The sequence below is a fragment of the Neomonachus schauinslandi genome, chromosome 5 (genome assembly GCF_002201575.2).
Source record: "Neomonachus schauinslandi chromosome 5, ASM220157v2, whole genome shotgun sequence".
NCBI lineage: Eukaryota > Metazoa > Chordata > Mammalia > Carnivora > Phocidae > Neomonachus > Neomonachus schauinslandi.
In genome coordinates this window covers 10,320,011-10,334,013 of record NC_058407.1, presented here as the reverse complement: position 1 = coordinate 10,334,013, position 14,003 = coordinate 10,320,011, and the positions used below count along the sequence as shown (strand labels likewise).

General features: G+C 56.6%; 1 protein-coding gene across 1 annotated transcript in view; it reads right to left on the bottom strand.

The window, feature by feature from the left end:
* The window catches only part of TMEM184B (transmembrane protein 184B), a 46,632-nt gene that overhangs the window by 10,705 nt on the left and 21,924 nt on the right, over positions 1 to 14,003 (bottom strand). Inside the window, exons 2-3 of the mRNA XM_044915330.1 lie at positions 12,169 to 12,417; positions 11,426 to 11,591 (exon numbers count right to left, since the gene is read on the bottom strand). Coding sequence (XP_044771265.1) covers positions 11,426 to 11,591; positions 12,169 to 12,360 — 358 coding nt within the window. The 5' untranslated portion in view covers positions 12,361 to 12,417. The remainder of the gene's footprint in view (positions 1 to 11,425; positions 11,592 to 12,168; positions 12,418 to 14,003) is intronic.

Here is a 14,003-nt window from a genome sequence, read left to right as displayed (position 1 = left end):
ATCGGACTTTTACAACAAAACAGTAAAACATTCTCTAGAGGGATCTCAGTAGAAATTTTCGGCAGGAAAGAGACAGGAGAACCTTTGTCCGTCCATTCAACCACTAAGAGTGGCAGGTTGGTGCGCACACCACTGGAGGCTCCAGGGGCAGGTATGAAGGTGCACCAAATAGCGCACAAACGTGTGGGGAAGCCGGGCCAGCCCCCTCTGGATGCGGCTCCGTATCACCACAGACACACAACTCTGCCACAGCGATGGCCAGCACCGAAGTATGTTATAAATACAGCAATCCGCTGTGAGCGGTCTCCCGGTCAAAGGATTTCTGCGGGGTCAGCAAGATGAAGGCTGCGGCCTGCAGGGCGCTGAGAGCACAGGGACATGGGGGAGCAAGGATGGGGAGAGTGGAGAGCAGGAGGAGTGCGGCAGAGGGTGCAGAGGAAGGGCAGGCCGAGAGCATGGGAACTCAAGAGCGTCCAGCAAAGGAGTGAGGGTCCAAATGGGGTCAGCGGACAGGAAGGGCAAGGGAGGAACCAGCGCCCCTGCAGACAGAGGGCTCCTTCTCATCTGACCCTGCTGTCCCCCTGAAGCACAGAGGCCTTCAAGGTTCCCGGTACAGCCCTGAGCCTGGCATTCAAGATTTTTCCAGAGTGACTTGGCCCCTGCCCACCCCTCACATGGCCTTCCCGGCAACTAGATGCCCCTCTTTCCCAGCAGGTTATGATGCCCCCTCCGTGCTTTTCCCTTTGCTGATCCCACGGCCTGGGCCGCCCTTCCCTCCGTGTCGCTGGTGCCCATGAATCCCGTGAGACCCCCTGAGAAGTCTCTGGCCCCTACATGGAGGCTGGTGCGTTCTCACCCAGAGGATCGCTGATCTGCAGACGCTGTGCGGTGCTTCCTGCCCTGGAGCGTGGCTCGCACGATCCCTGACTGCTCTCTCGGGACTGTGGCCCCTGGAAGGGGGCCCACCTCTTCCCCAGAGCACAGCCACGGCACTCGGCACGTACCAGGCACACCATGAACGGGGGACTACCTTGAACTGGAGCGCACACAATCCTGCTGACAGAGCTATGGGCGAATGCTGGCCTTCAGCGAATTGGAAAGGAGTATTTTTGGGGTGCTGTATACCTAACCTATTACGGGCTCACACCTCCAGCTAGGGTGGGGGGCCCCAGGTAGCACCCTGTACCAACACGGCCCACAGCACCTACCACACTGTGCTGCGACCATCCCCCTACAGACATATAGTAGAGGGTTTGCCCCCGATTAGCTGGGAGCCTCTCTGTGCCTCAGTCTCCCTATCTGTTATATGGGGACAACAGAGGTACCTACCTTGCCAGGGGGGTTGAGTATGCAAAGTACTCAGAAGAGTGGCTGGTGCCATTTATCTGCTGGTCTTCCTCAGGGGCCACCGTCCCTTGATGGGGCTGACGACCGTGGACGCTGCCTGCCTGGCACGGAAGCAGCTCAGGAAATGGGGGGCTGCGGCAATCTCCGCTGAGCTCCAAAGCGCTCTTCAGTGACAAGAACTTTGGGGCATCGGGGAGGGGGGGTAAGGCATCAAGCCAAATCTGATGTCAGCCTGCTGATAACCTTTGTCTAAAACCACACGAGGCCAAGTAGAATGGACGTGCCCATTCCAAGCCGGGTCCAGCTACACTGGCCAGTGGTACTTTCCAAAGACGGCCACACCCTGGGACACTGGCTCCCATCTGCGGGGACATAGGGTCTTCCTCCCTCCCTTTGCATCGGGGGGACCGGCGTGACCACAGCATAAGTGCTACTCCAACGGGGCGCCTGGGTGGCTCAGTCGTTGGGCATCTGCCTTCGGCTCAGGTCATGATCCTGGAGTCCCGGGATCGAGCCCCGCATCGGGCTCCCTGCTCCGCGGGAAGCCTGCTTCTCCCTCTCCCACTCCCCCTGCTTGTGTTCCCTCTCTCGCTGTCTCTCTCTGTCAAACAAATGAATAAAATCTTTAAAAAAAAAAACAAGTGCTGCTCCAAGACATCTGACGCTGAGCTTAGAGGCCTCTTTCCTCTGGTTCTTTCTCTTGAGATGCCTGCCCTTGGACGCAGCCCCCATGCTTCAGGGAAGCCCAAGCCAGCCCATGTGGAGAGACTCCCCAGAGTGGCTCGTGCGGAGGAACTGAGGCCCCCGCTGATGCCAGCAACAAGTGCCAGACGCACGAACGAACCAGACTTCAGACCCCACCCCCAGCCGAGGGTCCCCCAGCGGAGGCCCAGATAGCAGGGCAGAGGGACAGACTATCCACACTGTGCCCGGTCCAAATTCCTGGACTGCACTATCCATGAACAAAAGAAATGGTCGTTTTACACCAGTCTGCTTGGGGTGATTATTTATGCAGCCGGAGGAAATGTATACATGCACGTGTGTGGGTGTGTGCTGGTACGTCTATCTACATAACGTGTGTACGTATATACACGTGTGTGTATTATATGCACATACATAAGGGGTGTGTGTATATACTTGTATGTGTATATGATCTAAAACCACTCCTGGAGTTCCCAGGACATGCCATGAGCTCTCACACTCCGTGCTAGCATGTTCTGGTGCCTCTGCTAACTCCCAGGGGCAGGCCCTGCTGAGACGCCAGCTCTCCCCTGCCAATCCTCTGTCCACTGCCAGGCTGACTCCACGCACCACAGTCCCGCTGTTGATCCAGCCAATCCTTCCCGTACAGGGGGCAGCATCATGAAGCGGGAAGCCACAGACCCTGGATCCACACTGCCAGGGTGTCCGGATGGTGGCTCCACCACCTTGGAGCTGTGTGACCTCAGGCAGGCGTCTTAAGTGCACTGGGCCATGGTTTCCTCACCTATAAGCCAAGGATAACAGCAGCTCCTTCCTTGAGGAAAGGGGGGACGTGGGACTCCTTTGCTAATAAGGCTGAGATCACACTGAGCTCACAAGCCACGGTGCGTTACCTGGTGTTCTTTCCAGACTGTAAACTCCTTGCCGGTAGGGACTGAGGCCTACCCCTGACTACCAGAGGGCCTGGCACTTTCACGCAATCAACACAGAAGGAATGAACAGACAGACATAGGCCTTAACTCGGGGTGAGGCTTGGAGAGGCAGGGCAGGCACAAGGCCCGCACTCCGCCCGCGCCCACGCAGCCCACCTTTCCGCAGGCTGCGCAGACCAAACACCGGTCCCTAAAGACAAAACTCTCAAGAGAAGCCACAGGGGCCAAGGTTCATCAGCCCCCTTGTCCGGAACTGCCCTCCCAAGCCAGGCCGTCTTGCAAGCCACGGCCGAGCATCCTTTCCTGTGCCACGACAGACGTCAGCACCCTCCTGAGTTACGGGGCTGAGCACTCTATCCCTATCCAGCTCTGCATTCAACCGGCCAGGATCATCCCACTGTATCCATCTCAGTTCAAGGCTCTTGACCTTTTCCCAGTGCCTCAGGCCCAGCCGGTCCCTAAGATACCGACTGCTGACAGTTTCCTTTAAAGAATCGTTAGTGAATCAATAGCGCATTCTCAGAGAAGGGAGACAAGACAGACTCTCCTTGAGATGACTCAAACAGCCCACATCAGCACCCATTGACCATCTAGACAAATCAATCCCCTCCTAGGAAACTACAGAGCCAGGCAAAACACTACCCCCACCCCAGCAAGGCTGTTTACAACACACAACTCAACACACACTCCGGGAAGAAGCATGAAGACACGCGGCCCCGGGCACGAGAAGAACAAACATGCCGGTTGGAGGCCGGCAGTGGAGTGCAGTTCTTGGCCAGCAGCTTGTTGCCTGACTGCCCCTCTGACCACAGCTCCGGGCTGCTCCCCTGAGAGGCCCCAGAGACACAGAATGACTCTCTGCCTCCCTATGTACTAACCACAGCTTGTGTGCTAGGCTCTGTGCTAGGCCCAGTGGATACATGAGTGACCAAGGGACCCACCAACCAGGCCCTCTGGTCTGGACAGGAGCATCCAGCAGGAGGGAAGGGATGGTTCTTCTCTCTCTCCTGCCCTGGGCAATAGAACTTTCTGTTCCGTTCTAGATACCCAATCTTAAAGATTTATTTATTTATTTATTTTAGAGGGTGGGGAGAAAAGGTGCAGAGGGCAAGAGAGAATCTCAAGCAGATTCCCCACTGAGCGCTGAGCCCAATATGGGGCTTGATCCCAGGATCCTGAGATCATGACCTGAGCCAAAGCGAAGAGTCAGATGCTTAGCCGACTGAGCCACCCAGGTACCTCCCCAGATACCAAATCTTTTTTTTTTTTTTTTAAGATTTTATTTATTTGACAGAGAGAAGGACAGAGAGGGAACACAAGCAGGGGCAGAGGAAGAGGGAGAAGCAGGCTTCCCGCAGAGCAAGGAGCCCAATGCGGGGCTTGATCCCAGGACCCCGGGATCATGACCTGAGCCGAAGGCAGATGCTCAATGACTGAGCCATCCAGGTCCCCCCCCCCCCCCCCGGAAAAACCAAACCTTAAAAGGACTAGGAACAAATGCACAAAATCAGGAGCAACAGACCAAGATGGGAGATGAAATGAACATCGTACTGGAGCCTTGAGGCCTGGAGAAAAGACATTAGGGTCACTCTCTTCATATAAGGGGCACGACCTTATCCAGAGGGTCAGACAAGACCCACCTGGTCCCGGAGGCAGATCCTAGGCCTTCAGCCTAATATAAGAAACAATTGCCAACAGGCCATCTTCAGAGATGAAAGGTAGTGAGCTCTGTGCTGGGGGGAGCATGCAATCAGAGGCCGAGGGGCCTCTTAGCAGACATTATACAGGGGTTCTGAGAGGCTGAGTCTTTACAGGTCCCTTCTGACCCTGAGACTTGAGGCCTTCCTTCCTCACTGGCAGCATCTCTAACCCACAGCTGCCCAGACAGGAGGCTATAGTTCAAGAGGCTGCCGTCCACCCAGCCTCCCACCTGCACCCCTGCAATGGGCACCCGTAACAGCACAGCCCCGAGGAGCCCCCAGGGCATCAGAGAGGATCCACCAAGAAGTGTGCTCCGGCCGTCCCTGCCAACAGCTCCCGGGGTCAGGAGTCCTCACAAGCTCCCCGCTACAGGTCAGATGGGCACATCTGTCTGTTCGTTCAATAACCCCTCCCTGGACGCCTGGGGTGGGCCACGCTCTGGGTGCAGAACCTCAGTGACCCTGGGTGCAACTGGCCATTCCAAGCTCGCTTCCTCCACGTGCCTGCAGCACCTACAGCTGGCCCCTGGGCCTGGCCTTCTCGGCGCACACAAACACTTTGGTCATCTGGAAAGATGTGGGGCCATTCCACGTGGCAGGTAATTCGAGGATGAGCCCAGAAAACTTAATTTTGACTACTCTGGATGGAAATCTTCTGTGCTCAGTCAACAGGGGCCTCAGAACATGCTTCCCCCTCTTTTTCCGGGATCACCAGGGACAGCAGCGGACACAACGGGCCACAGCCCTGGTGGGCCGGGGGGTCTGCCCTGAGCTGCTTCAATCCCTCCTCCCTCGTGGCCTGTCTGCCCTCTTGATCCCCGATCCTGCCTATTGCTGCTTCCTGCCACCCAGATCACTGTTCCTGACACCTCTTCTGATTGGTTTCCTCTCAATACCTTTCTTCATTCAGATGGACTGAGCTCTCGGAAGGGCCAGCTCTGTCGGCGACGGGGCCAGTGGCGGCACCCCGGCCTTTGGGTCTCGTGCGGCCCTGTGTCTGTGACCCTCAGCTGGGTTCCATTTATCCCTGCTTGTCCTCTCTCTCTGCCTTGGAAGATGCTTCACCTTGGGCCAGATTCCAGGCAGCGAGGCTTGTCCAAAATCTGAAACGGGGTGAAGGCAGCCTCCTTCTTTAACTGTTTCATGTAAACTCTCCCTTCGTAGCCAGAGCTCACGCTCTTCCATGGGAGGACGCCGGCCTGCCCTCCTCCGCCCGACCCGACACGAGCCATTCTGGGGACCCAGAGACCCAGGGCTGCGTCTGGCCTCTGACAGGGACACTCTAGGTAATCTTAAGTTTCTGAGCCTACTCACATTCTTTTTTTCACGAGTACAAAGTGGGGATGATAATACATCCACCAGCTACCTGGGAGATGAGAATGAGCTAACAGTAAGGAAAAATATGCGGAAAAGCAAACACCACACAAACAGTATTCACAACACAGTGCCTGTGTGAAGCCACAGTTCAGTCGGTCTCCCTCCTCTGAACTCCGGCCCTCTGTATCCCCCTGACCACAGAGCTCCCCGGGGCTGTCTCAGAGATGTCTCTAGGGGCTACCCCTCGCCCTGAGCACCATCAGACGCTCCCTGCATGCAGGTGGCTCGATCGGCCCTCCTCCGTCTACCTGCCCCGATGGCTCGTCCTCGCGCCATGTGGATTACAGCCCTTGTCAGATGGTAGAAATGGGACCCTGGGTGAGCCGCTTACTTCTCTGAGACTCAGCCCCCTCCTTAGAAGACAGCACTCCTGCCACCAAAAGGCAGGGCTTAGTACTACTCGCTACCCCCCTTCCCTGCTGAAAGGTGAACAAATGGGGGGGATGGGCACAAGCCTTTGCGCACAAGGGGGACAGCACCAGGGGCAGCAGACCAGAGATGCTGACCATAGCTCTGGAAGATGCAGTGTGGTCACTGACCCAGGGAACGGGGGGAGCCAACGAGAACCCTGGGAAACCCCAAAACCAGACGCACCAGGCAGTCCTGAGGGCTGAGGGTGCGAACAGGAACCTCAGCTCCAAGTCTCCACGCGGAGCTACCGGGTTTTCACTCTCAAGACAGTTGAGACAGTTCTGTCCTCAGAGAACGTGGGCTCAGCTGAGGGCAATGAGGACATGTGCACAAAGTGGACGAGGCCTGAATGCAAAGGGCAGGTCCCTTGCCCCACCCGCTCCCTCAACTCAGCCTGCCCAGCTTTTGCCTCCCAGGCTGGAGATGAGAACATTATTCTCCAGGGAAACAGGCCCAGAATCAAAAGGTCCTCATTTGGTGCCTGCCCCTATCACTGCATAAAACTGGCAGGGTCACATCATGTGCCCCGTCACCCAGATGGGAGGCCCATCAGTTTTGAGCCCCATTCTTAAACACAAAAATAGCCAAGGACACTAGACATTTGAGGAGAGCTTCCGACACAAAGGTCAAAGATCAAAGCCAACAGACGAAAGGAGCTCAGGAGGCAGAGATAATGCAGGGAGCAGAAGAAAACTGTAATTAGCATCCCCAGAAAGAGAAGAGGAGATACTCTACCCAATACCAAGAACGGGGGCTCAAAACAAAAGAGGACAGGGAAGAGGTCCTGAGATTCTACAACATGATAAAACAAAAAACAAAAACAAAAGACCTTCGATACAGAAACTCAAGGGTAAAGATTTAAAAAAATAAATAAAGCTCCTGGAAAGCAGAGCAAAAAAAGAGCTGGAAAATTATAAAGAAAATGTGAGGTTCCATCCAGAAGTGCAACATCCTACAACAGGAATTCCAGAATGGCAGGATAAAGTGGAGGGGAAGAAATTATGGAAGAAACATATAAGAAAATTTCCCAGAACCTCAGGACAAAGGATCAGACTCTAGCAGACTTTCCCAAAACAACACTGGAAGCTAGAAGACAGGGGAAAACATGCCTTCAAAATTCAGAGGGAGGATGATTTCCAACTTAGAACTGGATTCCCATCAAACTCCAAATAGGATAATATAGTAAAAATATTTGCAGGTAATTTTCAGATTGGAAAAAAAAAAAACAAAAAAAACCCCAGAACTCTCATGCTTGCTTTTTGCCATGAAGCTCCTGGAAGATATGGACTGACCAAAAAGGGAGAGCAAACCACAGACGAGGAAAAAAACGGCATCCAGGGAACAGCTGATTCAGCACAAGAGAGGTGAGCAGGCGTCCCAGGATGATGGTGAGGAGAAGACCAAGAGGCCAGAAAGCAGCCAGACCAGAGCAGGAAGACCAGGGCTTGGGGGAGACCCAGAGCTAACAGATACACCCATGTGTCTGACGGCGCGGAGAAGGGTTTCTCTCTTCTAGTCAATTAAAGCATTTGGGAATAAATTAATGATAGATACACAGAAAGCAGAGCGAACCCAAAAGCAAGGTAAGCAATAACCAGAGGAAAACAAAAAGTTACACAGGGAAATGTCGGCCTGGGACACTACAGGGCTCAGCTCTGATCAGTATTTACAGACAGGTGATAATGCAAACACTGAACACAGACTGAGAAAAATTGTGGTCTAGTCACAATGAAAAGATGAAGAGAGAATTCTGTGTGTGTGTGTGTGTGTATGGGGTTGAGGGGAAGATACCTAAGTCAAAGCTTTCTACAACTGGAGGTCACTATGGAACCCTATCTGACACTGAAAAATCGAGGGCGCCTGGGTGGCTCAGTCGTTAAGCGTCTGCCTTCGGCTCAGGTCATGATCCCAGGGTCCTGGGATCGAGTCCCACATCGGGCTTCCCGCTCTGCGGGAAGCCTGCTTCTCCCTCTCCCACTCCCCCTGCTTGTGTTCCTGCTCTCGCTATGTCTCTCTCTGTTAAATAAATAAAATCTTTAAAAAAAAAAAAAAAGAAAAATCGAGAACCAAGAGTATAAGCATATTTTTAGGTTATTCTAGGGAAAAAAAAAGTTTAAAGAGTTGAAAATACAATGAACTTGGGAGTGAGGAAGAGTTAGTGCGATTTTGTGTTTCAACTGTGTGCACTAGTACCTGAATGAGAGTAAAATTTAGTTGTAATTTCGTCAAAGAGAAAAACAAATGTTTGCGCGGCGCTCAGCGAGAGCCTGGCTGCCCGGCTCTGCAATCGGGGTCCTCCAGCACAGCCTGGCTCCTGATCTCCCTTCTGCCCCTCCCAGGTCTTGGGACACCAAGAAGGAAGGGTGGGGTGGGTTGGGAGGGCAATGAAGGGGGGGCTCTTTTTTAATTTTAAGGGAAGACCCTCCATCCCCAACTCTGCAGGGGCAGGTCCTGCAGATGAAAGGACAAGGGGAGGGGGTCCCAGATGCTGAGCAGAGCTGCAGAAAAGGGCGAGGCGAGGGCCAAGCCCACCAACTCAGACACGAAAAGCTGGTGAACTCTGGGGCAGCCTGAACTCCCCTGCAGCTGCTGTGCTGTTTGTAAACTCCCTGGGAGAGGCGGAGAGGCCAGGGGATAACAGTGTTGCTAGGAGACATGCTTAGCAGGGAGGCAGACTTCTTACCAGGACCTCTAAGTGGACCAAGAGGAAGGTTGGGACAGGTGGGGCCTGAACAAAGAGGCTTCTGGAGTGGGGGGACCCAGCCAACCATCTGCTGCCGCCTCTGGGGCACAGAGTGAGGATAGTACAGACCGTGCCCCGCTTTGCCAGGCACCCCGGTCTTCGGGCCCCACAGAGAAGGGAGACCACACAGGAGAGGATCCTCCTTGGCAGGGAATAGCTCTGTGCTTCTGAGGGAATCAGTGGGCAGAGGCTGCTCCTGGGCCCCCATTTGCGACTGGCAACATGACTGGAAAAGGATTCTCAACACTAGTGTGTGCAGCTCCCCAGAAACCCAGAAGTTTCCCTGGACCCTGCTGCCTCCAGGGACATCAGGCATTAGAGCCCCAGTTCCGCCCAGAGCAGGTCCCCACCTGGCCTCAGTATTCTCACCCGGCAGAGCCAAGCAGGGAACCCAGCTGGGATTTCGATGAGGCCCCCTGCGAATGTAAGGTGCACAGCAGGTGTGTGATAAAGTCCCTTATTCATTCAGAAATTCTGGACTGAGTGAGCACCTGGCAGGTGCCTGGCTCTGCGGACACGGGCTCTCTGCCTGTCCCTGCGCCCGCGGAGTTAAGTCCACTCGGGGAGATGACAGCAAAGTAGGCACCGTGCTGTGTGTGCACGCTCACTGCCGCCGAGCTCAGGCCGTGAGGACGCGCGCAGGGTGCCGGGAGAGAAGCAACAGCAGAAGCCGTTCCCAGGAGACACCAGAGTCAGGACAAAGGAGAAGGAGCGGGCCAAGAAGAGCCTTCTAGACACTGGGGAAACACCCAATGGCCCCACTGGAGAAGAGGACAGTGTGGCTGGAGGGGCGGGTGAGGGTGAGGCCCTTGGCTGGAGGGGGGCGTTGGGGGCAGTGCGCTCTGGCGGGCGCCTGCATTTCCTGGCCAAGGCATAAGGCATTTCCCGTGCCCTGCGAGGCCTCAGGGACACGCGGGTTCAAAGTGGGACAGGAAGAGAGGCTCCAGCTTCTGTGGGGATGAGCATGCTGCACCCCAATATCCACAGAGCCCAGGGCCCAAGGCAAAGCCCCCCCAGGGTTGGGGAAGAGGACAACTGGTCGTGGTCAGGGCTGTCCTGCCTCAACATAGGGAACCGCGACATCTGGTCACTCTACCTGAAGCCAGCAGTGCAGACAGGGGAGGAAACAGGAAAATGCATGACCTTGAGAGGAGGAGGGGAATGTCAGAGCAGGGATCTCGAATTCAAGGACCCCTCCTCCCAGCCCTGCTGGCCTGTGCAGGCCCAGGCACTGTGGGCCTGCGACCTGTCTTAAGGGCTCTGGCCTCTCCCTCCTTCACCCGCCCTCCACAGAGAGATGTTCTAACCTGCAATTTCCAGTTGTGTCATATTCTTGTGCACCAACAGTAAAAAAGAAAATCTAAATTTCTCCGTGTACCCTGCAAGGCCGTGCACATCCTGTCCTTCCTTCCCAGTGCCATTCCGTCTCCAGCCGCCGGCCTCTCCTCTGGCCGCGGCCAGCCCCCAGCCCAGCTCCCCCTACCTCCCGATTCCTCCCAGGCCCTGTGCATTAGCTCTCCTGGCTGCCTGGGATGCTCACCCCAGCAGCCTCAAGCTCTAGGTCTCTGCTCCCTGTGTCTGCGGCTGGGCCCCGGGGAGAGCTGCCCGGTCCCGTGGTGACTGGCCAGGCAGGCAGCTGGGGGCTGGCTTTCCTCCTTGCCACCCAGCGCCTAGCCGAGGGCCTGGTCCTCCCCACAGAGCAGCTGATGTCTCCACACCGAACACGGGACCCGAAGCCCACGAAAAGCAGGGAGTCGCCTTCTTGGGTGGCACAGCAGAGCCTGCTCCCGGGACAAAGCCCTCAGGATTAAGGCATGTGGGGAGGGAGCCTCACCCCTGCCACTGCCTCACTACGGGCCCCGGATAAGCCCCTGACCCATCTGTACCTGGGGTTTCTGTCTACAAACAGATAGCTTCTTCACTGCTCACCCCGATCAGAGACGCCAGGCTGAGAAATGAGGCACAGGGGGAGGGTCCCTGCTTGCAGGTGTCCCTACAGGTGTCGTGGGAGCCCTGTGGCCAAGTGCTACACACGTGCCGTCACCTCGCAGTGGGGGCCCAGACGGGAACCCTGAAGTGGGTAGAGAAGCGAGGGGCAGCCCCCCCAGAGGAGCCCGGGCCGCGGGGCTTCTGGCTCCCAGACCCCGGCGGGAAGGGTGTGCAGCCCAGCCAGCACCCCTGGCGCCCCACCCCAGCCCGCACGCCGTCCTCACCCTCGTAGCAGTCCCGCACGGTCCCGAAGTACACGTAGTACTGGTCGTTGGTGAAGAAGAGGAGGCTGAGCCAGGAGTCGAAGGCGTAGATGGGCACGATGAAGAGGATGCGGACGATGTAGCGCTGCTCGTTGGGGCAGCTGTAGCAGCGCAGGTGCATGTAGATCTGGGGGCAGACGGGGGCAGGCTCAGCCGGGGACCCGACCGGGGCAGCCCACCTGCCACCTGCCACCCTTCCGCTCCGTGGCTGAGGGGACGGAGGATGCGCTCTGCTGTCCAGCTCTGCCGCGTCCTCGTGCTGTGGCCGATCCTCAACCCTGAGCCTCAGCCCCTCCTCGGCGACGAAACCCCCACCATGAAGCTGTTCTGAACATCAGACCAGAGGGGGCAGAAAGCTCGTCGGGTGCGTTCAGGGGGCCTGGGCCACTGTCACAGACACGGGGCCCAAGACTCTATGGACCCAGGCAAGAATGGCCGGGGAATCCAGCGTTGCGACAAGCTCCCTGGGGAGCCGAGCGCACAGCCAGTTGGGGAACCTCGGGCGAGCGGCACAGAGGAGGCCCTGGATGGATATGCAGGTCTCCTCGCCACCTTCTACCAGGTGGAGCCCCCAGATGCAGGTTATTACCGTAGCACAGCCTGGCCTGGCCTAATACTCTGTGGGGACTGGAAAACCTCTCAGGATCCTTCCAGAGGGCTTTCCGTGGCTCTCTGACCCAAGGGCCCAGGACTGGCCTGGGTACCTGGTGGCAGGTGATGAGCAGGGCCGTCCAGACGAAGAACCCGGAGATGGCCTGCGCCGCGGTTGTCATCAGGAACACAGGCTGCTCCATGGCCGTGGGGCTGCCCTCAGGGATCACAGACACACTGGGCGATGCTGCCATGGTCGTGGGCGACGCTGGATCCGGGGCCAGTGCGGCCCCCCTCACCGTCATGGTGCCTGGCAGCCAGGGGTCCCTGAGACAAACCCTTGCAGTAAGCGACGAGCTGGCCTAAAGAGAAGAAACCACAGCGTTAGCCTCCTTCCCGGGCGAGTGGCAGCATGGCAAACAATCTTCTGGGCCTCTACATCCACCTTCAGATTGTACTGGACACTGACCACGTGTGTCCCGGCCCAGCCGCTATGAAGGTCCCAGCCCCTACTGTGTCTCCCCTGGATTTGTGAAACAGGCGCCTGAGCGGTCTCTCTGCTTCTGCCTTGGCCCCTATTGTCCAGTCCCCACACGGAAGCCACACAAGGCTTCTAGGACGTTCGCCAGACTGGGCCCCCCTTTGCTCAAAGCTCCCCAGTCACTGCCAGCTGGTTTGAAGTATAAGCTGCTGTCCGTAGAACGGCCCACAAGGCTGCCAGGCGGCTCCCCGCGGCTCTCGTCTCCCACGATTCCCACCAGGAGCCTCCACTCCGACCACGCGGACCTCCTGCAGCTCCTCCACCTCGCCCGGCCTGCTCCTGCCCCCGGGCCTCTGCACCCCTGCACGGGCTGTCGGCCACACAGCTCACGTCTACACTTCCCTCAGGTCTCTGCCCCGACCACCTGCTCCCGCAAGATGACCCCGCCCCGCCCCGGGCACTCCCGACCCCCGCCGCTCTTTTCCCCACAGCGCTCCTTCCCGCCTGACTCCCTCTGGCAAAGTGTATGTTTACTCATATATTTATTAACTGCCTCCTTCACCAGAACATAAGCTCCCTGAGGGCCAGGGGGCTCCACTCTGCTCACAGCACCGGTCACACAGCAGGTGCTCAGCAAACACCTGCTGGGTCTGCGCATCTCCACACTTCCCCATCGAGCGAGACCACTTTGTCGCTTTCTCTCTTCAGAGGGCTGTGCCTTTTCTTTCCCGTTTCTCCCCAACTTCCCTGAGGACCGGCCCCCGTTCTTCATCATCCATCTGTGCTGTTCTGGAGACTCTGTGGCCCTCACCTTCAAACTGCTCTTTTAATTCAGTTTTCTGTATCCCTCTTCCTAAAATCCTGCCCCCTACGCTTCCCCCAAGCAGAGACCTCTATCCACATCACACGCCGCTGTGTGACGGGTGGCTCTGTCCCTTGCTCATGTGTTTATCTGCCGGAGGCTGTCCGCTCTCTGAGGCAAGATCGCATTTCTGTCTTTCACTCCCCAGCACCAAGCTCAGCACCAAAGCCATTTATAATACTTACTTTGTTACCTATTGATTTTCAGTCCTTATTTAAAAAATCAGAGGTATTTTACAGAGAAGCACACAGAGATGAGGAAACTGGCATACAGAGATTCTGGGTGGGAAAATAACAATGGGAGCGGGTGGGACACAGGCTGGCCTTCTAGGGTCCTAGGGTCCCATCCAGCTGCCCCACGCAGGCTCTCTGTCCACTGCTTTTCCCAATGGCAACTTCAAGAGCCATGGTTAACAAATGAACAATTTCACATTAAAAATTAACCCAGATGCCCCCATGGAAGAGCTGCTGTCAAGGTAGCAAAGCGACTCCTGGGAGGCTGGTCACTGCTGTGCCCAAGGCCATCTGAGCCCCACAGCCCTGACAGGTGTCCCTTTCAGTTCTGCCAGGTATCAACGGGCTGGTCAGCACCACCCCGGAGCCTCT